We start from the raw sequence: 25,135 nt of genomic DNA, 5'->3' as shown, positions 1-25,135 counted from the left end.
TGTTCACTGGAAGTGCTACCTTGTCCCGGACATGCTATATTGGACTCTCTCTTTACCGCACCTTCTGTCTCTGACTCTGAATGATTGGCTATATGATAGGTGAGAATTGTCTGTTAATTGAATGATTAGAATATTCCGCCCTGAAACATATAATTGTATGGAATTGATTAGAATGTATGAAATCATAATCAATAAACGTGTAGTCCTAGTCAGAATTAGGGTAAAACAATATGTCTTTATGGTATTATAAACAGACTGTCTGAGCTCGGTGCCGACCTGACTAGAGATTTGGGAGAGAACGGGGAGTACGTCTCAAGGACAAAGTCACTATCTCTGTCGGCTGGGAAGTGAGACAGACTGTGTGTGTAGCAGGACAAAGTCACTATCTCTGTCGGCTGGGAAGTGAGACAGACTGTGTGTGCGTAGCAGGACATGTGTGTGCATATGTTTGTGTGTATGTTTGTGTGTATGTTTGTGTGTATGTGTGGGCGTATGTTTGTGTGTATGTGTGTGCGTATGTTTGTGTGTATGTGTGTGCGTATGTTTGTGTGTATGTGTGGGCGTATGTTTGTGTGTATGTGTGTGCGTATGTTTGTGTGTATGTGTGTGCGTATGTTTGTGTGTATGTGTGTGCGTATGTTTGTGTGTATGTGTGGGCGCATGTTTGTGTGTATGTGTGGGCGTATGTTTGTGTGTATGTGTGTGCGTATGTTTGTGTGTATGTGTGTGCGTATGTTTGTGTGTATGTGTGGGCGTATGTTTGTGTGTATGTGTGTGCGTATGTTTGTGTGTATGTGTGGGCGTGAGAAGTCAGTATAAAATGAATTGATTTGTATTCTTGACTTCAGAACGTTCCCGTGAATAAACATTTAACTTTTGTAGACTGGGCCTCTGTCTGTTTCCTTTTCTATCAGTATCTTACAAATCCTGATATAACAGACTAAGGGTAACTTAATTGGTAAATGAACAGGAGTATAGAATTCTCCTGACACTATGAAAAGCCAACTGACATTTACTCTTGAGGTGTTGACCTGCTGCACCCTCTACTACCACTGTGATTATTATTGTCTGACCCTGCTGGTCATCTATGAACGTTTGAACATCTTGGCAATGTTCATTTATAATCTCCACCCGGCACAGCCAGAAGAGGACTGACCACCCCTCAGAGCCTGGTTCCTCTCTAGGTTTCGTCCTAGGTTCCGGCCTTTCTAGGGAGTTTTTCCTAGCCACCGTACTTCTACGCTGCGCAAAGTACTGGGTAAAGGGTATGAATACTTACGTAAATGTGATATTTGAGTGTTCATTTATTTTTTAATGCAGAAAAACGGATTCTGCTTTGTCATTATGGGGGTATTGTGTGTCGATTGATGAGGGGAAAAAACTATTTAATCCATTTTAGAATAAGGCTGTAATGTAACAAAATGTGTAAAATGTCAAGGGGTCTGAATACTTTCCGAAGGTACTGTATTTCATTAACCTTTAATGTGGTTGGGAACTGTTATAACAGGTTCCTGAAAAGCTTATATACGTGTAATGAATGCTTTATGGCTATATAGTGTTGGGTTCGGGATGTATTATATATGTGTAATGAATGCTTTATGGCTATATAGTGTTGGGTTCGGATTTATTATATATGTGTAATGAATGCTTTATGGCTATATAGTGTTGGGTTCGGGATTTATTATATATGTGTAATGAATGCTTTATATATATAGTGTTGGGTTCGGGATTTCTTGACTTGTGAAATCATGAAATATACTTATTAATGTCACTGAGGGAGAGAGTGGAATGTATCATGTTTACATTGTGTCAGGATGTGTTATCATTAGCCTTCAGGGATCCTAGTCACCATGACAGAAGTGATTTTGGTAGGATTGAGCACTTTGGGGCAGAGGTCAGGTCAGATGAAGTGAGGAAGAACAGATATCACTAAGGTTCTGTCTAGCAACAGGGATGCATTGGCTGTTCAGATGTGTAGGAGGAGACTCAGCCTGGGAGAAAGAGTTCAATATCAGTGCTTGTGTGAATATTTTTTTTGTCTTGTCTAATGCAGCTGTATTGAAGCAATGGGCGAATAAACTTGGTGTGAGCTTTCATAGTGTCCGTCGAGTTCTTACTCTGATAATTAAAACATAACAATAGTCAAATTATAGTTTTAACCTATACAGGCTATACAGTGTTTGTTTACAAACATTGGTGTAAAACAAGGTAATATTTTGGGTTCTGATGGGGTACGACAGTTTAACTAAGCCCATGAGGCATTTATAAAAGTTATATTCTTCAAGAATCAATGTGTACATATCATTCCTTTCTGTGTCCAAAAATGGATGTAGCTACTGCAATTGCCCCTTCAAAATTTTAAAACAACTTTTAAAACCTTCATACATACACACTTTATAAGCCTTCATTAGCCCTTTATAAGGCCTATATAGATGCTTCAGAAGTCATTCATAATCAAATGCCATATGAAGGGTGCCAAAAGGGTTTTGATAGATTTGACAAAACAGATGTAAGCACCTTTTTTATCACTCTTTTTGTAGTATGACTTTGCTTATAGAGGATTCGTAAGACCTCTATGTAGGGATTATTAAAGCTCTAAAAAGCCTTTATCAGTTGAAACATGTTGCTGGTATACTTAAGACAAGGTTTTTGGTATCCTGTAAAAGTCAAGGTTATAAGGTTATGGGTAAACTATGCCTTTGTCCTCACAGCAGGACAACCAAAATCTATATGAGGACATGACCTCCAGCCAGCTTTCAATTGGAATCTGTTGAAAAATGCTAATCAGTTTAATCAAACATCAGGCAATTTATTTTCTCCAAATCTTATTCCTACATGGCCATGAAAGAGGGTGAACCCCTTTTTCCATTGCTTTTAGGAGACGTACTTTTATCCTCGTGAGAGTGGTGAGCACCACCGCCAAGCACTATACACTTCATAATTTTACGTCAAGAGAGCATATGAAACTCATTAATGAATTAGCGCTCATACTGCTGCTCTGCAGCTGTTATGGAAAACTTGAGCCTCTGCCCTAGATATGAAGTACTACATAGGTAGCAATTTACAATTCACACTACCTGTTAGCTACAATATAGTTCCATGCTGCATTTTACTTGATTTTAATATCATAAACTGGCACAGGAATGGTATGTTCTTTTTTTGTTTTTTGACATCTGCATGTCTATATTTAACATAAGAAAAAATAGTCAGGAGAAAAGTATGCTTTCTGAGTGTAGATACGTTTCTGCATTGATCATAGATCTTTGCTCTTAGTATGATGGTAAACTTGATTACTGTACAGAGTATGGTTCCAGTTCTGTAAGTTCTTTCACACTTCCACACCCATACTTGATTACACTACAAGTGGGTACCCTTTGTTTATTCAACTGTAAGTGTGTCGACAAATTCATTGGGGAAAATTTGAGGACTGTTCAATTAAGATAATTATTCAATTCTATTTAATGACTCAAACCACTAGAGGATGTTTACTGGGAACTAACATATTCTCAGTTGCTACGGAAATTAGCATTTGCAATAAAACAGCCCTCATATTTTGGGATAAACCCAAATGTAACATCTGCCCCAACTTCAGTGGGAGGATGAAATGTAGGAGGATGATATGTACTGCTTTCGTTGTTATGTAGTGTAGGGTTTGAACGAAACTAATATCTTTCCTCTGGTTACAAAGGAAAGACTTCACAAGACATTTATGAAAGACACTCTCTCATCTCTTTATGGCACTTTGGAGGAAGATTTGCTCCAATAATACAATGCCAGTATTTAAAGGCCACAACATGTTCACAAAGAATTCATCTTTGTATTGTAAACTGGTCTACAAATCTCGTGACCTCAGTCATCAGTAGAGATTAGTATCGAGTGCAAGTTGAACACCCCACACAGACCAACGTACTGTCCTTCCAACCATACAGCATTTCAAAGCCTCTAATGGAAAAAGCTAGGAAAATATAGGACTTCAAAATGTCATCCGAACAGTGAGTTGATAAAGAGTCCATTGATAGATAACAATGAACAAATTGAGTTCATAAAAATTAGTGAAACAATGGTTATTTTGTCCCTGATATAGTTTAGGCAGAAAATGAGACAATAGTCTTTGTTACATGACAATTTACAAGAATAATGATGATATTCAAAATTGACTTTATATGCCACTTTGGGCAAACATTACTGAGTCATTACAGGGTGGTTTTCCGGACACAGACTCAGACTAGTCCTGAATTAAAAATAACTTGTAATGTAGATTCTCTGATTTTCTGTGTCCAGGAAATCACCCTACAAGTTCAAAGTGATGGTAGAGCTGGTACAAGCAAACAAGCAATATCAGCAAACATGTTTTCAGTTACTGAATTTCAAGGTTCTTGTGTAAGTATTCATACAGACACTCTTACCTCCTGCTTAACAGTTTCAGTGAAATCTGAGTCATACCACAAAAAACAACAAATGCCAAACCGCTAATGCACAAACGCCTACTAAAAAATCTACTGCTTCTGTGAGATTTATCTTGTTACAGTGACAGTCCCCTGCGAGGTAACATGTGCTGTACTGTTTCATGGAAACAATGACCATGAGTCCTCTTAAAACATTTGTCAGATTTCCAAAAACATTTGCTTCATGGCATGAAGTCTAGCCCTTAGAAATGAACAGTCCCCTAAAGGTCATGATCCAATCCACTAAGGGTCTATTCAATCAATTCTGGTAAGACAATTCTGCTCTAACTCAAAGAAATCAAACACCAACATGGAACGAAGATATGTAGGGACTTTATCATTAAGCCAGACACTAGGTTAGAGAGACATTCACCTTTACAATTGACAGATTATTCTCTTTTCCTTTCTGCTTGATGTTAGAGAGCATCTCAGGGAGGACTTGCTCCATGACTATCTTCATGATCTATTTCATAATCGTTATGTTCTGACTATCAGCCACTTAACATGTAATCAGGTGAAGATCCAATATGCTTTAGCATCTTCAGTGGCGACCAGATCATTATATCAAATCTCCACTTAGAAAAAAAGGATTCTAAAAGGGTTCTTCGGCTGTCCACATAGGATAGCCCTTTTTGGTTCCAGGAATAACTTTTAGGGTTTCATGTAGAACCCTTTGTGGAAAGGGTCCTACATGGAACCAGAAAGAGTTCTACGTGGAACCAAAAAGGGTTATCCTATAGGGACAGCCGAAGAACCCTTTTTGGTTCTAGATAGCACCTTTTTTCCTACTCTCTGCACATTTATGTATGTTAGAAACTGTGGCAGCGGTGATTACTTACGTTTGAGTACAATCTAGTCTAGAAATTAGATCTGGGCCCGTATCCACAAAGCGTCTCAAAGTAGGAGTGCTGATCTAGAATATGTCCATATAATCTTAATCTTTGTGATCAACACTCCTACTCTGAGACACTTTGTGGATACGGGCCCTGGACTTATTAATCATATTTAACACAAAGCTTTTCTGCAAATAATGAAATTCCATCTGGCCCGCCTCCATCTGGCCCGCCTCGTGTGCCCAGTTATCACACTGGCAGGAGTCATAAAGTTTCTCCTGCCACCCAGTAGGGAGAAAAAGACTTTAGAGTTAAGTACCAGATACTGTACTTAACACTCAGACATGAACCTCTTTTCCCTTTCCTTTTAAGCATGTGAAAAATGCCCTGAAATCCCTAGAAGGTAAATCCTGCTGGAGAAAGGGTACTTATTAGCACCACTATGTACTCTACCCCGGGTGCCGATGGCATGGGCGTCAATTAAGGCAGCCCCCTGCACCTGATTCAGAGGGTTTGGGTTACACGTTTTGGTTGAATGCATTCAGTTGTGCAACTGACTAGGTATCCCCTTTCACCCTCTCTCTCCAAGTGTGCTCTTTAACCGTTACAACATTAACGGGAATTCTCTTGACATCCAAAACATCCAACTGGCATCCAACTGATTTGAATGCCCATTCAGCAATGTCCCGAATAGCAATTAATCCATTTTCAATGCATTTATTTTCTCCAAAAGTGTTCGATTCTGATGGGTGTTGAGTAAGTAGATGTTTGTATATTAAACTATGTAGTACTCACAGGCTTACCATCAGCACCAGCAGGACCAGCTTGACCTGGGTTCCCCATTGTTCCTGCTTCCCCCTGACAGAGAACACAGCATGTTATTGACTGGACCATTTTGATCTTTAAACAATACAATTGCACCACTCATGAAACCCGCTGAACTACTCAGAAACTGTTTGTCTATTGCATGCTGCAAAGCAGCACCGATTCGGTTTTAAAACATGTTCTTTGTGAGGAGCATCAAACAGAAATGCTTTTTACCTTTCCTGGAAAAGACCTTTCAAGGTTTTACAGACTTTATCAGTACGAAAGATCATTCTGAGTTCATGTCTCAGCAGGACATGTTGAGCTTCACTTGATTCAAGATGCCCTTTGCTACAATTCCTGTTAATATACCAGCCCCATAGGAGGCTGGTGGGAGGATATATAGGAGGACGGGCTCATTGTAATGGATGGAAGGGAGTAAATTGAATAGTAAGAAACACATAACAATTATGGAAACATGTTTAACTCCATTCCATTGATTCCATTCCAGCCATTACAATGAGCCCGTCCTCCTGTAGCTCCTCCCACCAGTTTCCTCTGATTCAGCCCAAAAGATCCATCCGCGAACCAGCCATGCTTGTAGCCTTTTGGATGTATTATTAAAACCTTTAAGAGCAATCTTTTCCTGTTGAAAAACTGGATTTGTACCCATGCGTGACTATGGCCTTATAAACACAAACATGCCTATAACCTTGTGCACTTTTACAGAATGAAAGGACCTGTTGCTGTGGTAATATTGCTTAAAGGTGAAACGTTTTAGTTTAACTTTTAACATCTTGTAAATTCTTTGGCTTATGCTCTGTGAACAATTAAATGTGTCACACAGCACTTTATTTTGTGGCCCATTTAAGGAAACTTTATTTAGCCTAGGAGCCAGTCTGTTTGTACTTTTAGTCAACTTGTCATTCTCTTGCCAAACAATCCGTAACTAGTCCCTTTTTCAATGGTTCATTATTTCCATCAATAAAGACGTTGGACAGTGGGGCAGGTCTTATTGATAACATCTTCCAACCACAACCCAATCACATGCATTGCTGTCACAGTGACGTACTGTAGGCACAAAGCCACATCCGTTTGAACCGCATCTTTCTATTTGGCTGTACGTTCACGTCTTGGATGAATTGGTCATGCAAGTTGTGGGTAGACAAAACCATTTATGTCAGAAAACTGTTCAAAAGTGAAACGCTTTCAGAAGTGTATTTGATTTGCACAGCATCATGTCCTGATGGAAGGAGTTGACACCTGATTTAGAAACTGGCAAGCACGGTGATGTAACCCTTCTGACTGACCTTCATTCCTTGAAGACCAGGAGGTCCGGGAGGACAGGTACATGGTTCTGGAGTGGGGTCCACGTCTATGTCACCAGGGCCATTGGCGCACTGGAATAAACAAGAAACACGCACACCATTCACTAATGGCACGTGGCCCTTTCCAGCGGTCAAACCACCAAATCACCCTCTAGTGGCCTCATGGGTGGAAAGTGATTCATATTTTTCATAATTAATCAAAATTATTTTAAATAACAGCCAAAAATCCAGTGTTTCAATGTCAAACTTTTTTTCCCTCTTATTTCTTCTGTTACGTATATAAAGTGTAATATTGGGATGCGAACTCAAAATGTAATACATTTCAACGCTATATCTGACATGGTACAGGTGTCTTTTTTTAAAGTCCATAGCCATGTGTGTGTGAGGTGTGTACTTTTGTTTTAAAGTAGACTACCAAGAAACACTCTGCCTACTGCAGTAAAAGGTTTGAACATAGTGATCACTAAGCCATACTCTTGTCATATGGAAGACATACGAGCAATTAATCAATGATATGTCTGATTTCCTGCTAACAGACACTCAGACAACTGAAGCCAAGGGAGTGCATTCAGTTCAGGTCTCTTAGAAGTCGTATCATTTAGCATTTGGCAGCCTAGTAGCATTCACACAGCAGACACTTCCAGCAAAATGACTTTGCAAACATGGTTCTAGAGACAAAGGGCTATATTACATGTTTATAGCAAGAGACAAAAAACCTTGACTGCATATTAGTACAAATATGTTTGCTTGCTTGACGCAAGGGAAAAATATTACTTTGGACTTACCCTGAAATTCATAAAATGTAACTATAGGTATGTTCAACATAACGTTATTACCATGTGATTACTTTTGTATTACCGGTAGCCTAGCGGTTAAGAGTGTTGGGCCAGTAACTGAAAGGACGCTGGTGCAAATTGTCAAGCCGGCAAGGTGGTAAAAATCTGACGTTTTGCCCTTGAGCAAGGCAGTTAACCCCCAACAACAACTGCTCCCCGGGCTCCTATGATGTAGACGTCGATTACAGAAGCCCCCCGCACTTCGCTGATTCAGAGGGGTTTGGTTAAATGCGGAAGACACATTCTGATTGAATGCATTCAGTTGTGCAATTGACTAGGTATCCCCTTTCCCTTCCCCATTACAATGTTGTAACTATAGTTAGTGCTGTGCAGTTACCTGGGTATAAGGGAAACTTCAAAGAAAACCCCAAAACTATATTTTAGTTTGTTTCATGAGTCCCTTGTTGATATAGTCCCAAAATCTGTTGCATGTCAGCAACCACATTTTCAAGATACTGTATATAACTTTCAAAATACAGTAATACAGTCAGTATGTTGCATTATATGATGGTGTGTATTGATTGCGTCACATAATTGCTGGCATGCAAAACAAATTGGGATTATATAAACAATGGACTAATAAAACCAATACCAAAAGATAGAATGTTGGGTGGAATTTTCCTTTAAGGTAAAGTGTTACCTATACATTGCACAACCCCTAGCAGATTAGTGATGGCAGGTAGCCTAGTGGGCCAGTAACCGAAAGGTTGCTAGATCGAATCCCCGAGCTCACAAGGTAAAAATCTATTGTTCTGCACCTGAACAAGGCAGTTTACCCACTGTTCCTAGGCCGTCATTGTAAATAAGAATTTGTTCCTAACTGACTTGCCTGGTTGAATAAAGGTTAAATAAAAAAAATAAAAAAATAAAAAAGTGACACTGCAAAAGACCATAAAATAAAGTATAGTCTTACCTCTCGCGATGAAAATTAAACTAGGGTTTACTTTGTAAGCGAGCAAAGCCATCAGCCAAAATACATACCTCGCCGTCCTGGAAATAAAAGGAGCGAGATTATGTCATGGAAGCGCCTGGAACCTGTAATCTCACACTAATAGACCAATTCATTTAGACAATAACACTGGTTGAAGGTAAATGAGACAATGCAAGACATGCAGGGAGAGAGAGAGAGAGAGAGAGAGAGATGCTGGCATGCGGTTGTGTTTTCAGTGCCTCTCGGTCCCTCTCTTTTTGTTTCTCCCAAACTGATATCCAGAAACCACATAGGCAAAACAATGGTCTGGCATCGTGGGTTAGTAGTGAAAGCAATAGCCAAGCCAATGCAGCATTTGGCCACTGCTTCACAAACAGATTTGCTGTCAGACGGTAAAATAACAGTGAGAGCAATGTGCATGTGGCAAGCAGAGGTAAAGGCGCTCCACCACAGCACAGTAGAAAGCAGGATGAGGTCAAACAAGTGATACGTGTAATAATCTATAAAACACGGGTCATATATCGTGAATCATATTCCTAGTACCATATGATTCAATGCACAACTGAAAGAGGAGAAGAAGAAAGAAAAAGTAACGTTCTTTGACAAATTTCAACAGATTTCAAGATGAACATTGTATGGATTTTCCCCGATACTAACTCATGGTGGTGGTATGGTGGTATACAGTATAGTGGTGCATTGTGATCACAAACAGGAAAATATGTGATCCCTTAAAAAATGTGGTTTGGTTTTAATGTGCCACATTAATTACAAGGACACATCCAAAAAGTTGGTTGTACTCACAACTCCAGGTATTTCACAGGCAGTCTCACGGTTGTTCTGCTCGGGGTCGCAGTAGATCCTGAGTTTCATAATCTCAAACTGTTAAAGATAAAGGATTATCGTACGGTCGGGGGAAAAGCATTTCAACACTAACAAGTGGTTACTTTATCTTGATAAGAGTTTTATAACGATTCATGAAAAGTAATAAGTCCCTCTCATCACCATACCAGGAAGTTATTTCTCTAGACTTAAGTGACACCTTCATTATATTTACCATAACTTGTAAGGATTTACTTGCAGGTCATTTTCAAGTTTTATGGGTTGAAAACAAATCCAGCAACATTCAGGTTGCACGTCTCAAATTAGCTTGGCCAAAAGTTGTTCATTTTAACACACATCATTATGATTGATTGCAGGTTGAGGATGTTTGGCACAGCACACCAAGTATCAACATGGCCTAATAAAGCAAAGACTAAATAAGACATAAAGGGCAGAGAGGTTCTTCGTGGCAAGATTTTCTAATCTACTGAGGTCAGTATGTTTTAAAGGAAAATGCAGAATATTGACTCTTCATATCCTACTGTTAAACAGTAAGACCAATAGCCGCTTAAATGCTATCCAATGTACAGATGTAGGATGTTAATTTGATCACAATGTTGAAGGAGATCTTTGCAAACTTGTGGTGTATTTTAGGTTTTAAAAGGCTTGTAAAATGTGTAATTTCCCTCGCAAAAAATTCATCAACCCCTACAAAAATGCCCATTAATTGTAATTTATTGTAATTCACATTTCCTGTTGCAGAAGGATTATTTTCTTGTTGTAGCAAACTGGCTCAAATTAAGATCCTACATCTGTAAACGACAGTTGTCTTGCTCAAAGAAGCACGAATGCACGTTATTGGTTCTGAAAATGTTATCTCCGGATACTTACTGGTACAGTCGTCTCTTTGCTGACATACTTTCCGATCTGGGTCTTCCCATTAATGAAGATACCAACAGGAGGTTCCAATGGCATGGTTTCAATTTCCAGGTCATCAACATACAGGGTAACATCCTGCTCAGTGACCAGTAGGCGAAGCTGGTGCCAGTTCTCATCAAATAGTTTCTATTTGACAAGAAAAGAGGATAAGGAATGATTATATATACAAAGGTCAACAAGGTCTAGGAGAATGTAGCAACCTGCTTACTAGAGAGTGCAATGGATATGAAATTGTTGGGCAATCACAAAACACTGATAGAAAGAACAATGGAGAAACAAAGAATAAAGACAGGCTCAGCTTTAGAAGATCAGTTTCTTTTCTTTTTAGTTAAAATCACTAATCCATATGGTCAAAACGTAAGAAATCAAAGGCTGCGTTTAGACAGGCACCTCAATACAGATATTTTTTTAACTAATTGGTATTTTGACCAATAACATCAGATATTTTTTTTTACATCAGATATCTTTTAGAGCTGATCTGATTGGTCAAAAGAACAACTAGTGAAAACAATATCAGAATTGGTCTGCCTGTCTAAAGGCAGACCATGACATTTAACTCAGGCATGTCAAGAAGCCATTGTAAAGTAGGCCTCGGCTAGCACAAGGCCAGTAGGAAAACGTTGGATGATTTCAAATAGTCTGATAAGGTGACTGATCTCCAAGAACTTATTATCTAACCATATTGAATCATTCTTTCAATTCACTACATCCCATTCTCCTCAAATGTCACAGTCTTCAATCCCCCCACATCCTAGTCCTTAGAAAGCTAGTTATTTTCCCGAAAATGCTTCTTTGGAATATAATGTAGCTTGTTGTCATATCATTAGTGTGTGTAGTAATAAACCCTATCACTGTTTTATGAGGACTCTCTGTGTTTCATGGACTGTAGAGACTGTACATCTGCCTCAGAGATTTTCATGATGATTGCCAGTTCTGGAGAGAAATGAATTAATGACTTAGCCAGACTATTTTTGTTTCTCTTTTCCAAATTTAGGTTTTATAAATGCCACAAACAAGTCATGATTTTACATTTTCGTTGGGGCTCGGTACAGATTTATCATCTTAATCACTCTTTTGTTGCTGAGGATTTCACTGTTTCACAGGAAATGCACATGAGCTTCGTGATTTACAAAAATTAATTGAAAACCTGCACTAACAGATGGTTATAGTAACAGTATCCCACTTTACAAGTAGCCTCATTTTCACCCGCTAAAGGCCTAACCACCGCTCAAGCAACATTATGGATTAAACATTCAAATCCTGTTTCCGCAGGATTAATTTGCTGTGACTATACAATACAAGTCAAATCAAATCAAATTGAATGTCAAATGTGCTGAATATAACCGGTGCAGACTTTACAATGAAATGCTTACTTATGAGCCCTTTACCAACAATGCAGAGATAAAGAGTAAGAAAAATAACGAAGAAAAATAGAAAATAGTAACACAACTAATAACAATAACGCACAAGGAGTAACAGTACCGAGTCAATGTGTATGAGTGTATGAGGTAGTTGAGGTTATATTCTCATATACGGTACCAGTCAAAAGTTTGGACACCTACTCATTCAAGGGGTTTTCTTTGCCTTGATGCAAAGCTGTCATCTTTGAAGAATCTCAAATATAAAATCTATTTTAATTTGTTTAACACATTTTCTGGTTACTACATGATTTCATATGTGTTATTTCATACTTTTGATGTACTCACTATTACTAGAAAATACTAAAAATAAAGAAAAACCCTTGAATGAGTAGGTGTATCCAGACGTTTGACTGGTACTGTAGGTAGGGGTAAAAGTGACTAGGCAATCAGGATAGATAATAAAAAGTGTACCAATAAACAGAGGTCAAATAAAGATGCGACATCTGTAAAGTACTATCATGTCATGTGTCTGTTTTGGTGGTTTGGAAGACTCATGGTGTTGAGGTACCTTGGAAGGTTCTTGTTGGAAGACCACTGTCTGAGTATCACCTGGTGCTACACTGGTTGTAGTGAACTTGACATTGCGTTCAAATCCGTTAAGTGTGACAGCCATTTGTGGTTTCCCGTTATTGGTCTGTACCCTCCATAAGTCCCACTCTTCCCTGAGCAGAGACCCCTTGTACCTCAGTGTGGACACAAAGACGTAGGACGGAGGCAGGCCGTCTGGAAACAAGTTCCTGTGGGCCAAAATTAAACAACCAGTCAATCACATCACCATGAAACAACCAGTCAATCACATCACTATGAAACCAGAGTGATAAAGTAGACATGGCAACAGTGACACTCGTAGGAAAGGTTACCATCTTTACCTCACAATCTGTGGATACTACACGATTAGAAATGTAAAAAAATTATGTAAAACATCACAATTGAAAAATATATGGCACATGGAAACTAAACGAGGGTGGTCTACGGTGATATGTGGGATGGGCTGAGGGTTGGGATTAAAGAGCTGAGGTCTATGGTGATAGGTGGGATAGGCTGAGGGTTGGGATTAAAGAGCTGAGGTCTATGGTGATAGGTGGGATAGGCTGAGGGTTGGGATTAAAGAGCTGAGGTCTATGGTGATAGGTGGGATGGGCTGAGGGTTGGGATTAAAGAGCTGAGGTCTATGGTGATAGGTGGGATGGGCTGAGGGTTGGGATTAAAGAGCTGAGGTCTATGGTGATAGGTGGGATAGGCTGAGGGTTGGGATTAAAGAGCTGAGGTCTATGGTGATAGGTGGGATAGGCTGAGGGTTGGGATTAAAGAGCTGAGGTCTATGGTGATAGGTGGGATGGGCTGAGGGTTGGGATTAAAGAGCTGAGGTCTATGGTGATAGGTGGGATAGGCTGAGGGTTGGGATTAAAGAGCTGAGGTCTATGGTGATAGGTGGGATAGGCTGAGGGTTGGGATTAAAGAGCTGAGGTCTATGGTGATAGGTGGGATAGGCTGAGGGTTGGGATTAAAGAGCTGAGGTCTATGGTGATAGGTGGGATAGGCTGAGGGTTGGGATTAAAGAGCTGAGGTCTATGGTGATAGGTGGGATAGGCTGAGGGTTGGGATTAAAGAGCTGAGGTCTATGGTGATAGGTGGGATAGGCTGAGGGTTGGGATTAAAGAGCTGAGGTCTATGGTGATAGGTGGGATAGGCTGAGGGTTGGGATTAAAGAGCTGAGGTCTATGGTGATAGGTGGGATAGGCTGAGGGTTGGGATTAAAGAGCTGAGGTCTATGGCGATAGGTGGGATGGGCTGAGGGTTGGGATTAAAGAGCTGAGGTCTATGGTGATAGGTGGGATGGGTTGAGGGTTGGGATTAAAGAGCTGAGGTCTATGGTGATAGGTGGGATGTGCTAAGGGTTGGGTTTAAAGAGCTGAGGTCTATGGTGATATGTGGGATGGGCTGAGGGGTGGGATTAAAGAGCTGAGGTCTATGGTGATAGGTGGGATGGGTTGAGGGTTGGGATTAAAGAGCTGAGGTCTATGGTGATAGGTGGGATGGGCTGAGGGGTGGGATTAAAGAGCTGAGGTCTATGGTGATAGGTGGGATGGGCTGAGGGTTGGGATTAAAGAGTTTATGTTTGGTATTGTATTATTGTTATGTGAATGCTTTATATAAAAGTACCATGTATGTAAAATGTGCATGTAAAATGTGTATGCAAAATGTATACGAAAATGTATTTATAAAATGTATGTACACTACCATTCAATGTTTGGGGACACTTAGACATTTCCTTATTTTTGAAAGAAAAGCTAATTTTGTCTATTAAAATAACATCAAATTGATCAGAAATACAGTGTAGACATTGTTAATGTTGTAAATTACTATTGTAGCTGGAAACGGCTAAAGGAATATCTACATAGGCGTACAGAGGCCCTTTATCAGCAACCATCACTCCTGTGTTCCAATGGCATGTTGTGTTAGCTAATCCAAGTTTATCATTTTAAAAGGCTAATTGGGGTGGCAGGGTAGCCTAGTGGTTAGAGTGTTGGACTAATAACCGAAAGGTTGCAAATTCAAATCCCCGAGCTGACAAGATACAAATCTGTCGTTCTGCCCCTGAACAGGCAGTTAAACCACTGTTCCTAGGCTCTCATTGAAAATAAGAATTAGTTCTTAACTGACTTAAAGATAAAATTAAACCATTTTGCAATTATGTTAGCACAGCTGAAAACTGTTGTACTGATTGAATGAGCAATAAGTAAGTAAGTAAGTAAGATGGCGCCTGAGAGGATGGCAGATGTTTTTTGTGTTTTCTTGTTCGTTTATTTGTGTTATTTGTAACTTTTTTAAAATCTTTTTTTGTACATAATGTTGCCGCTACCGTCTCTTATGAGCGAAAATAACTTCTAGACATCAGGACTGCGATTACTCACGACGGACTAGCAGAATCCTCTTTTTCCTTTCACAACTATGATGAGCCCGACACGAAGGATACACTGCTTCCTTGAGAACAGGCCCCGATCCTGTGATCTGCGTGAAGAGGAGGCGGAAAAAGAGGGGGTGAAGGTCAGGCTGCCTTCTAAGGATTCATAGGCGATCGAATAAACCCCCACTTCCCTCCATTCTGGTAGCAAAGTGCAATCTTTGGACAATAAACTCGACGAGTTACGCGGAAGATTAAACTACCAACAGGACATTAAAAACTGTAACATCTTATGTTTCACGGAGTCGTGGCTGAACGACTACAACATCAACATACAGCTGGCTGGTTATTCGCTGTACCGGCAGGATAGAACAGCGGCGTCTGGTAAGACAAGGGGTGGCGGTCTATGTATTTTTGTAAACAGCTGGTGCACGATATCTAAGGAAGTCTCGAGCTATTGCTCGCCTGAGTGAGAGTATCTCACGATAAGCTGTAGACCACACTACTTACTGAGATAGTTGTGATCTGTATTCTTTGTAGCTGTTTACATACCACCACAGTCAGAGGCTAGCACTAAGACAGCATTGAATGAGCTATATTCCACCATAAGCAAACAAGAAAACGCTCACCCAGAGGTGGCGCTCCTAGTTGCTGGGGACTTTAATGCAGGGAACCTTAAATCCATTTTACCAAATTTCTATCAGCATGTTAAATGTGCAACCAGAGGGAAAATAACTCTGGACCACCTATACTCCACACACAGAGATGCATACAAAGCTCTCCCTCACTCTCCATTTGGCAAATCTGACCATAGTTTTATCCTCCTGACTCCTGATACCAAACAAAAATTAAAGCAGGAAGCACCAGTGACTAGATCAATAAAAAAAGTGGTCAGAGGAAGCAGATGCTAATCAACAGGACTGTTTTGCTAGCACAGACTGGAATATGTTCTGGGATTCCTCCTCTGATCAATCATTGGCTTCATCAATAAGTGCATTGATGATGTCGTCCCTACAGTGGCTGTACTTACATACCCCAACCAGAAGCCATGGATTAGAGGCAGCATCCACACTGAGCTAAAGGCAAGAGCTGCCGCATTCAAGGAGCGGGACTCTAACCCGGAAGCTTATAAGAAATCCCGCTATGCCCTCCGATGAACCATCAAACAGGCAAAGCGTCAATACAGGGCTAAGATCGAATCGTACTACACTGGCTCTGACGCTTGTCGGATGTGGCAGGGCTTACAAACCATTACAGACTACAAAGGGAAGCACAGCCGAGAGCTTCCCAGTGACACAAGCCTACCAGACGAGCTAAACTACTTCTATGCTCTATGCTCGCTTCTCACATGGAATAGCCTTCATTTCTCAGAACAATAATTGACTGACGAGTTTCAGAAGAAAGTTCTTTGTTTCTGGCCATTTTGAGCCTGTAATCGAAACCACAAATGCTGATGCTCCAGATACTCAACTTGTCTAAAGAAGGCCACTTTTATTGCTTCTTTAAACAGTACAACAGTTTTCAGCTGTGCTAACATAATTGTAAAAGGGTTTTCTAATGATCAATTAGCCTTTTAAAATGATGAACTTGGATTAGCTAACACAACATGCCATTGGAACACAGGAGTGATGGTTGCTGATAATGGGCCTCTGTACACCTATATAGATATTCCATTAAAAATCTGCCGTTTCCAGCTACAATAGTCAATTTCAGCATTAACAATGTCAACACTGTATTTCTGATCAATTTGAAGCTATTTTAATGGATACATTTTTTTTGCTTTTCATTCAAAAACAAGAACATTTCTAAGTGACCCCAAACCTTTCAACGGTAGTGTATATGTAACAGAAAAAAGAATAATAAAGACATTTGTCCTCTGAAGAGGGATGGTTAATAAAAAAAATATATCTAAAAAAAAATATTGACACAGCCACTGGCGTTGCGCATACTGAGGTACGGGGGGGGGGTCAACGAGATTTGTGGTCCCCCAACCCCCCCAAAAAATCATCATACCATGAAAGAAATGTTCAGAATTATAGGAAATTAGCTTTATAACAACAACATTTTCTCTCAGCAATATGTAGAATGTCAGGAAATTAGCTCAGAGACTCTTGAAAGTCAGGACAATTGTTGTCCGACAGGGAAATTGTATTTTTATAGTTAAAAAAATATGATTATGTTGTGTTATTTTTATTTGAGCCCTAAAATGTACATTCATGAGAATCTTAGAAGGGACGAGATTTGTTTTAGGAATTGTCTAAACTTTCAAAATGCCTTTGTCCGAAGCAAAGGAACCCAATTTCAAACTTTCCAAAAAAGTGTTTAAAATTTTTAAAACTGGCAATGATGGTTATTAACTAGAAAATTATCTTATTGAGTTTCATGAAATAGCCATCTCTAACTTTAAAACCCCCTAGATTTGATTGACACACCCACACCCACAAGGTGATGTCATTTTGGATATTGAGTATCCTGCTCCCTGTGTGTTTAAGTTAGAGACATACAGTACAATTTATTGTATTGGCTGCAGCTCAATCCCCTCTTTCCGGATATATAAAGTTTTCACTTAATCCATACAACGGGGCTTTTGAAAGTGGCCTTTTAATACACATGAGAGAATCCAGACAAGACATTTGCAACAAATCTGTCTGTAAAATCCAAACAGTGTGAGTTACAAACTAATAAGCTTCAGGGAAGTTGTCTGAAGGTAATCCAGTACCAGGCTGCAAAAATGTATAGGTAAAATGTGCCAAAAATAACGTGACCAAACATGGGTCTAAGTTTTCTCATTCTAAACCTTGTTCCTTATTATTTATTTTTTGCCATTTATTAATGTGTAGTTCAATGTGTTTCTATGGGCTGTAGCAATAAAGGTCAAATTCAATATTATATAAAATATGTTTTTTTATATAGGCCTTTAAACACTTGTTCGATAATAATTGTAAAAATAAAATGCCTTTTATGGTGTCTGATGGGGTTTGTAGGAATCCAGTTAGTTTCATTTTATGAAAACATATAGAAATTGGAGGTTGTTCATTTACATGCTGTTATACTGTAGCTGATACTTTGGCCTACAAAATATGTTTCATTTTTATTTTTATTTTTCTTAAGACAAATATTTGTGGAAAGAAAGTTGAGATTGTCCTGTCTTTCAAGAATCCCTGAGCTATAAAATAGCAAAAAAAATATATATACCTCATAGCCAAAATGTGTAAAATAGCATGAGATTAGCTATAAATATGCAAATGTTTCTCTCTGCCCACATGAAAAACAGGGGGCCCAGTGAAACTGTGCTACGCCACTGGACATGGCATGGCGTTAACGCTTACGTCGTGCTTTCACTCAGGTCAACGCCAGATGTCACCTGGAAGGCTTTGGAGCCATAGAAAGACCCTTGAGTTTTTTTGACCTTTTTGGCCAAATTAAGATACTGTAGAATATCGAAGCCCTTCACATCACCGTTATCGACTGAGATACTGCTTGGACAAACAGTCTCTGAAATAAAGAGAATGAGAGAATTTAGAACACAGCAGAGTACGTATTTTTGTGTGACTGGTTGAACATCACAAACACACTTTCATACCACCATCCTTTTTTCTGGTCGGGCTGCATGTTAATTTTGAGTTACATCCATTTAATTTGACCTGGAAACTGAAGTGTCAGATAATCTGTTGTAAAAGGCATTGGAAAGGATCACTGGACATTTTGCAAATAGGCAAGCTGTCTAAAGAACACCCCTCCCATTGTGAAAACCAGACAGAATTTGACCATTACACCCACCCCTTAATCACGCATGTTAATTATTACAGTAGGCTATTCATTTACATGGGATCAGGCATCCTTACTGTTTTTAAGTGGATACAACCACTCAAATAGGTCCGATTTTCCTAACTATTGTTTTATGCTTGGTTCTGGGAGTTGTTTTTGCTCTTGTTCTTGACAAAACCCTTTTGTTTTAAATAGCTTCACTAACCTTTACCTCACTCTGAAGCATGAACCAGTATCTGGGCAAAGGAGATGATGAATATGACGAGATCGCCTCTCTGCACAAAACGCTACCATTCAAGCTACCATTCACCAGCTCTGCAAGCGTCAAAATTTCAGAATTACTGACCAAATATGCCTGCGCTGCCAGAAACTATTGTAATTTACTGCCGTTACGCCATGTATGTTCCTTCAAAAAAGATCTAAATAAAAATCTACAAGCAAACAAAAAAAATCATTATGTATTGTTTCTTTCCAGAAGGTGCATCTTCCGGTCAAAAGCAATTGATAGCTGTTTTGTTGTTGTTGCTTGTTCATTTTTATTTAGGCCTTGGGCAGAGAGCAGATCACATCATATCATCTTCTCCTTTGCCCAGCCCAGATATTGGGTCACCTGAAGCACTAACATCACATTGACATTATTCTCTTGGCACAGTTTGGCTCGTCATCCATAGTCATCAGCTTTAGAAAACATTTACATTCCCAATCATTAGATCTTGAGAAAACATTTGATTTCAAGACATTTCTTGGTTTTGAAGAGCTTCAATGGTTGGCAATGTGCAAACATGTTAAATGAACCGAAGAGTCCTTAAAGGCCCGCTCCTTCATTTTAACCAACAACAACAAAAATGATTGCCCCACTTGGTTTGTTATAAAGCTGAGGGATAGGGCTTATGACTGTCCCCATTTTGTCATCACAACAATGCCTACCTTCACACAATTTCTGCCTTATGGTCTCACGGATCTTGGAAATAGCTTTATAGTCATCAACGTAAAACACGTAGTTGGAGGATGGCTTGTTTCCAATAGCATTCAACTCTGCCTCTTCTGTCTCAGATCCCACACCAATGGCAAAGATGATTATTCCTCTTCTCCTGGCTGCCTCTGCTGCAGCTTTCACCTCATCTTGTGACTTCCCATCTGTTAGGACCACAGCGATTCTAGCAACGCCCTTTGGGCCTCTCTCAGACAGGTTAAACAGTTTGTCGCTAGCAAACTGTATGGCCGTCCCAGTCCTTGTATTTCCTCCCATGTAGTCAATGGATTCCATGGCTCTAATGAGATCCTTGATATGAAGGTGCTTCCCTAGTGGAATATTTATGATTGGATCATCACTGTATTGGACCACTCCGATCTGGGTGAACTTCTGTCCGATGTTAAAGCTTGTGGTGATGTTGACTAGCCATCGCTTGACTATTTCAAAGTTCACATCAGCTACACTCCATGAGCCGTCTAGGATAAAGACCAGATCACTTGCAACAGTCTTACAACCTGTAAGAGACATGAGACACATGAGTGGTGGTACACAGCCTTGAGAAAAAACATTAATGCAGATTATTCACTTCTTCTAAAGGAATGGCCTTTACCAATACGGTTCATAGAGAGCTTTCCTGAACATCCATTCTGTTTTTATAGTAAACCTGAGAGATAATGGACACCATGCAATGGAAATGTGTCACACATAACGATGAAGACAGAAGCACTCTTACTGAATCTCATGTCCTCATCTTGTGCTGTACAAGACAAGTGAAGGAGCATGAAGCACACACACCGCAAGACACAATGCATGGATCTTGTTTTGCAACCCATGATGCTGAAGTACCAAACTCCAATTGTGCCCCTATAGGGAAAGGGAAACAACACATGCATTGCTGAGATTGTCGTTACAATTGCTCATATCAGTTAACCAATCAAGACCGTTTTTCTTACTTGTCACTGCTGTTACTTGAATTGCATGCAATGCATATCTTAATATTGAAAGTAGACATATCTGTGACAAAAGATGGAGGGTCAGTATATTGCATTTGTTGTAAACAAGATAAAGCAAATTAAGTATGTGTTAGTGGCAATGAAACATGGAAGAGCATTCTGAGGTCTCTCTCTCTCACACACACTCGCTCTCTCTCACACACTCGCTCTCTCTCCGTGTGTGTGAGTACTCAGAATTGTTTTGATCATACTTCTTTGTTTCCCTCTGGCTTCTTTAGGAAATGGTATATTTTATTGCAGTTTCCAGCCCGTGAAAGTTAGAAACTGCAGACATTATAAAAAGAAGCAGCTATAAATGAGGAACAGATATGTTCCATAGAAAGCATTTGTGGAAGGAAGGAAGGACCTTTAGTCAGCTCAGTCAATCCATCCGATCAACCTTAAGCAGTGGGTTTTCCTAAGACAATGACCAGACTTGGATAGAAGAATTCTGCAATGACCGAAATCTAACCCTGATCCACCATATGTAACTGTGCAGTCAGTTTGTTGTCACAGCCATAACATGACTGTGTTTTTCCACTCCCTGACCTGGGATTTGCGGCACAGCTCAGTGAGGCTCCAAACTGCCATGGTAGAGCCGGCCATTTTGTTCCGGTCTTTCCCCCCAAATCCGTCCAGAGCACTAGGGGAGGTCGCTGGAGCAGCGTGACATGGGCAATTTGGTATGGTCAGTAAAATCCTGTATCCTTGGGACATTCCTACCATAAACCTTAACCTTAACCCCTACCCTTACCCTAACCCTAACCCTTACTGTTTTAAATTTCAACTTCAATGAGGTGACGTCAGAGTTGGGACTTCCCAATGACCCCAGATAGCAAAGACCCATTCGCTAGTACCCCAAACTGGATATTTCTACATTTCTGCTAAAGCCACATGGAATTCGTTTATGGCGTCAGACAGTGAAATTCCAGCTCTGGACAGTGACCAAACACATGTAGTCATGACGAATGGATGGCAACCATTGTCCAAGACACCAAGAGACCTGGTTGTGATTGGACTACACAGTTAAAGGAACACATTCCTGAATGGGCTACATTAAAGCTTGATGGAGTAGGCACCAGCTGAGAATGCATGCCACAAAATTCTCTCAAATAACCCATGCACTTGTTTTGCAGGTCAGTGCAGTGCCGTCAACCATATGTTTATTTTTATTTTGTATGACCCAGTCATTGACCTCTGACGTTATTGGAGCAGTGCAGACACTTAATAGCTCTCCATCTTGGTCAAGATGACGGGTCGCTGGTATGCAGTTTATTATAACCCCCCCGACTAGAAAAACACAAAACAATATCCATCATAAAGATTTTTTTACATCTGACATATTGCCTAAAACCCGTAACATGACTTCCAAATTCTATTCCAGACACCTAATTTATTATTATCGAGTCTGAGTTATTCATCTAGTTTGCAGCAATACTTTGTAAAATATTTATGTCATGCCTGGTGGGTTGTATCCAGCTGGACATGGGAGTCAGGAAGCTCATGTTGAACAGCTGATTCCTCCCACTTTTCCAGAAAAGGTGCTACCAACAGAGTTAACCTGTTCGTGGTTCGAGCCGAAAGCACAAACTTATATAGATGATCACTTACGGATTTTCTGGTTCCTTCATCTGGTTCTTACCCTAACCTTTTTGGTTGCTATGGTCTTCTGATTCATAGAGTTGTTGTTAGGGATACTTTTGAGATGTTGTTTTCACAACTCCAAAGCTAATTGGGGAAGTTAATGTGCACCTACTAGAACAGCTATTTAAACATTAGCACCTGCTGTCTTAAATGACTGTGTTTAATATGTCAACCATTGCATTTTGGACTGAACTCCTTTAAATAATGCAATTAAAAGTTATTCCATCCCAAAATCAACAGCTGCTGTTCCGCATGTACTACAACCAATGATTTATACAGCATGTACACTAGCTGACTGACTAGCTGTTTCTAAGCCACCGTGCCTCAATTGTGACACTCCGCCACCATTGTAAAAACTATTTTGGAAGCTATTTCTTTTCATATCTTAATTTGTTTTTGCCAGCTTTATTCTATTATACGCTCCTTATTTTATTACAGACACATACATTTGATTATGTTAGCTAAGCAGAAAAATATATTTAGAAATATTCCTTAAAGTATAGTTTGTTACTTTCCCCACTACAACAACAAAAATACTTACTGCCCAGTGCAGTAAAATATGTATATATTTCCAAACTGAGGTTGGAATAATAACTTGAAATTCAGAAAATGATGATAATGCCCTTTTAGTGTAAGAGCTGTTTGGAAATACCGCCTGAAATGTCTGCCTGTTTTGATGGGAATTCCAACGCTCTCTGCCAATAACAGATAGTTTTTCAGTTATCCCTCCCCTCTCAGACCACTCCCAGACAGTCCTAGCAAAATTCTTGTTTGAGAAATTGCTCTTTGCTAAGAAGCAATCTTTTTGTTCATGACCATATTAATAGAAAACAATCACAGTAAGTTATTAATTGTTAGCCAGAAATGATTTGATATTGAGATACAAATGGCTGCTTTGGACCTTTAAATACATGTAATTTTGTTCTTAAATTTTTTTATTGAAATACTGTAGAATTCCATTCATTCATTTGGAAGACTGCTTCTTCTGGGGAGTGCCAATATGGCAGACTGGTGGTTTCAAAGCCTCTCTTTGGCCAATACATAGCATCAGCAATCCAGGGTTTATATACATAATTGATTACAACTTTGCCAAGGTAAGGGGAACGTTAATTACTGCCAAGTTCCTCAGGCACCAAGGGAAAAGCCAAAACATTATATTAGCTCTCCCTTGAAATCAAATCAAATAAGCAAAACCATGAACCCATATCATCACAGTAGACTAAACCACTTGGAGCCTGGGAGGGGTATATTATCATCCAATATGTTCCTATTTTAGAATGAGCTACAGGCTAGGGGTTTACTTTTGGGAATGACTAACTTTTGTTTTATATAAATCTGTCACACTCACAGAAACTCATGAAAGCAATTTATGCAAACCCCTGATCTTGGTATTTCTATGGATTTTGTTCCCTCAACTTTCTTTTTCTGTTTATGAGAGGAGACTGAGTCGAGCGCCAAGCAGAGTTCAGTTAAATAATTCCATTCATTCTTTGCATATGACAGAGGCACAAACAAGGGACTGATAACTGCTCCTAATGTCTTCAGTATGCTACCTGCTGTCTGCTGCTGCAGCCACTCAGATCATAGGAATATAAACACTAGTAGATTATCACATCTATTGAGACATTGATAAAGCACAAAGCTTCAGTGAAAGCTACAACACACTAAAACACACTCAAAAACCAGAATGATCTGAAATTGTACTGAAAGTTCATACTCAGTCTAAATCCCAAAAGGATCCAACAGGTACAACTTGCTTTACAATGCATTAAACAATTGAATAATAAACACATTTCAAACAAGAAACAATCTGTTTCCTAATTTAAACATGAAACATTCTTTAGCATACCGTAGATTAAAGTATTGGCATCAAAGGCCCTTGCAGACCCAAAATCAACAAGTGTACAAAATGTAGTTATCCAAAAATGGCAAAAGCAAACCCCCCCCCCCCCCCCCCCCCCCAAAAAAAAGTTACCAGTGGTTAGTGTAGTCCGAGTGTCAGTGTCCCCCGTCACCTTCTCATATGTGCCCTGTGGCCATAACCGTGGCAAGGTCTAGGTAGAAGAAGAAGCTGTGTTTGGGGAAGAAGTTTCAGCACTGCACCAAATGTTCCTCCTGTGACTGAAAGCCTGCCCTCTCCATTCACTTTCCAGTTCTCTCTCTCTCTCTCTCTCTCTCTCTCTCTTTCTCTCTCCCTGTCTCCCCTTCTAACTTTCTTCCCCTCTCTCTTGCTCTCCCCCTCTTCCCTTTCACTTTCTTCACCTCACTCCCTCCCCCTTCTCTCTACCCCTCTCTCTTCTCCTCTTTCTCTCTCTGCCTCTCTCCCTCTCTCTCTTTTCTCTGGGTCTTCTCCAACTTTTACTGACCAACAGCCACTCTTAATTATCCAGGCTAAAAGAGAGAGACAGATAAGAAATACTGAGAGAGACAGCCTCTTTCTGTCAGTGCCAGGAGAAAAAGAGTAGTCAAAAGGACAGGATTGTGTGTGGGGGCTGAG

At 39.8% G+C, this 25,135-nt stretch overlaps 1 protein-coding gene across 2 annotated transcripts in view; it reads right to left on the bottom strand.

The window, feature by feature from the left end:
- The window catches only part of LOC139376917 (collagen, type XXI, alpha 1), a 45,417-nt gene extending 20,594 nt beyond the window's left edge, over positions 1-24,823 (bottom strand). Inside the window, exons 1-9 of one of the 2 annotated variants that reach the window (XM_071119912.1) lie at positions 24,614-24,823; positions 20,736-20,866; positions 19,957-20,517; positions 18,591-18,756; positions 12,865-13,093; positions 10,888-11,061; positions 9,979-10,056; positions 7,393-7,482; positions 6,074-6,136 (exon numbers count right to left, since the gene is read on the bottom strand). In XM_071119912.1, coding sequence (XP_070976013.1) covers positions 6,074-6,136; positions 7,393-7,482; positions 9,979-10,056; positions 10,888-11,061; positions 12,865-13,093; positions 18,591-18,756; positions 19,957-20,517; positions 20,736-20,835 — 1,461 coding nt within the window. In that variant the 5' untranslated portion in view covers positions 20,836-20,866; positions 24,614-24,823. The remainder of the gene's footprint in view (positions 1-6,073; positions 6,137-7,392; positions 7,483-9,978; positions 10,057-10,887; positions 11,062-12,864; positions 13,094-18,590; positions 18,757-19,956; positions 20,518-20,735; positions 20,867-24,613) is intronic. The other variant, XM_071119913.1, reaches the window with a different exon arrangement.
- Positions 24,824-25,135: the final 312 nt, after the last annotated feature.

This window comes from Oncorhynchus clarkii, chromosome 20 (assembly GCF_045791955.1).
Source record: "Oncorhynchus clarkii lewisi isolate Uvic-CL-2024 chromosome 20, UVic_Ocla_1.0, whole genome shotgun sequence".
Taxonomy (NCBI): domain Eukaryota; kingdom Metazoa; phylum Chordata; class Actinopteri; order Salmoniformes; family Salmonidae; genus Oncorhynchus; species Oncorhynchus clarkii.
Note: the sequence above shows the minus strand (reverse complement) of the source record. Positions and strands in the feature narration are given on the sequence as shown.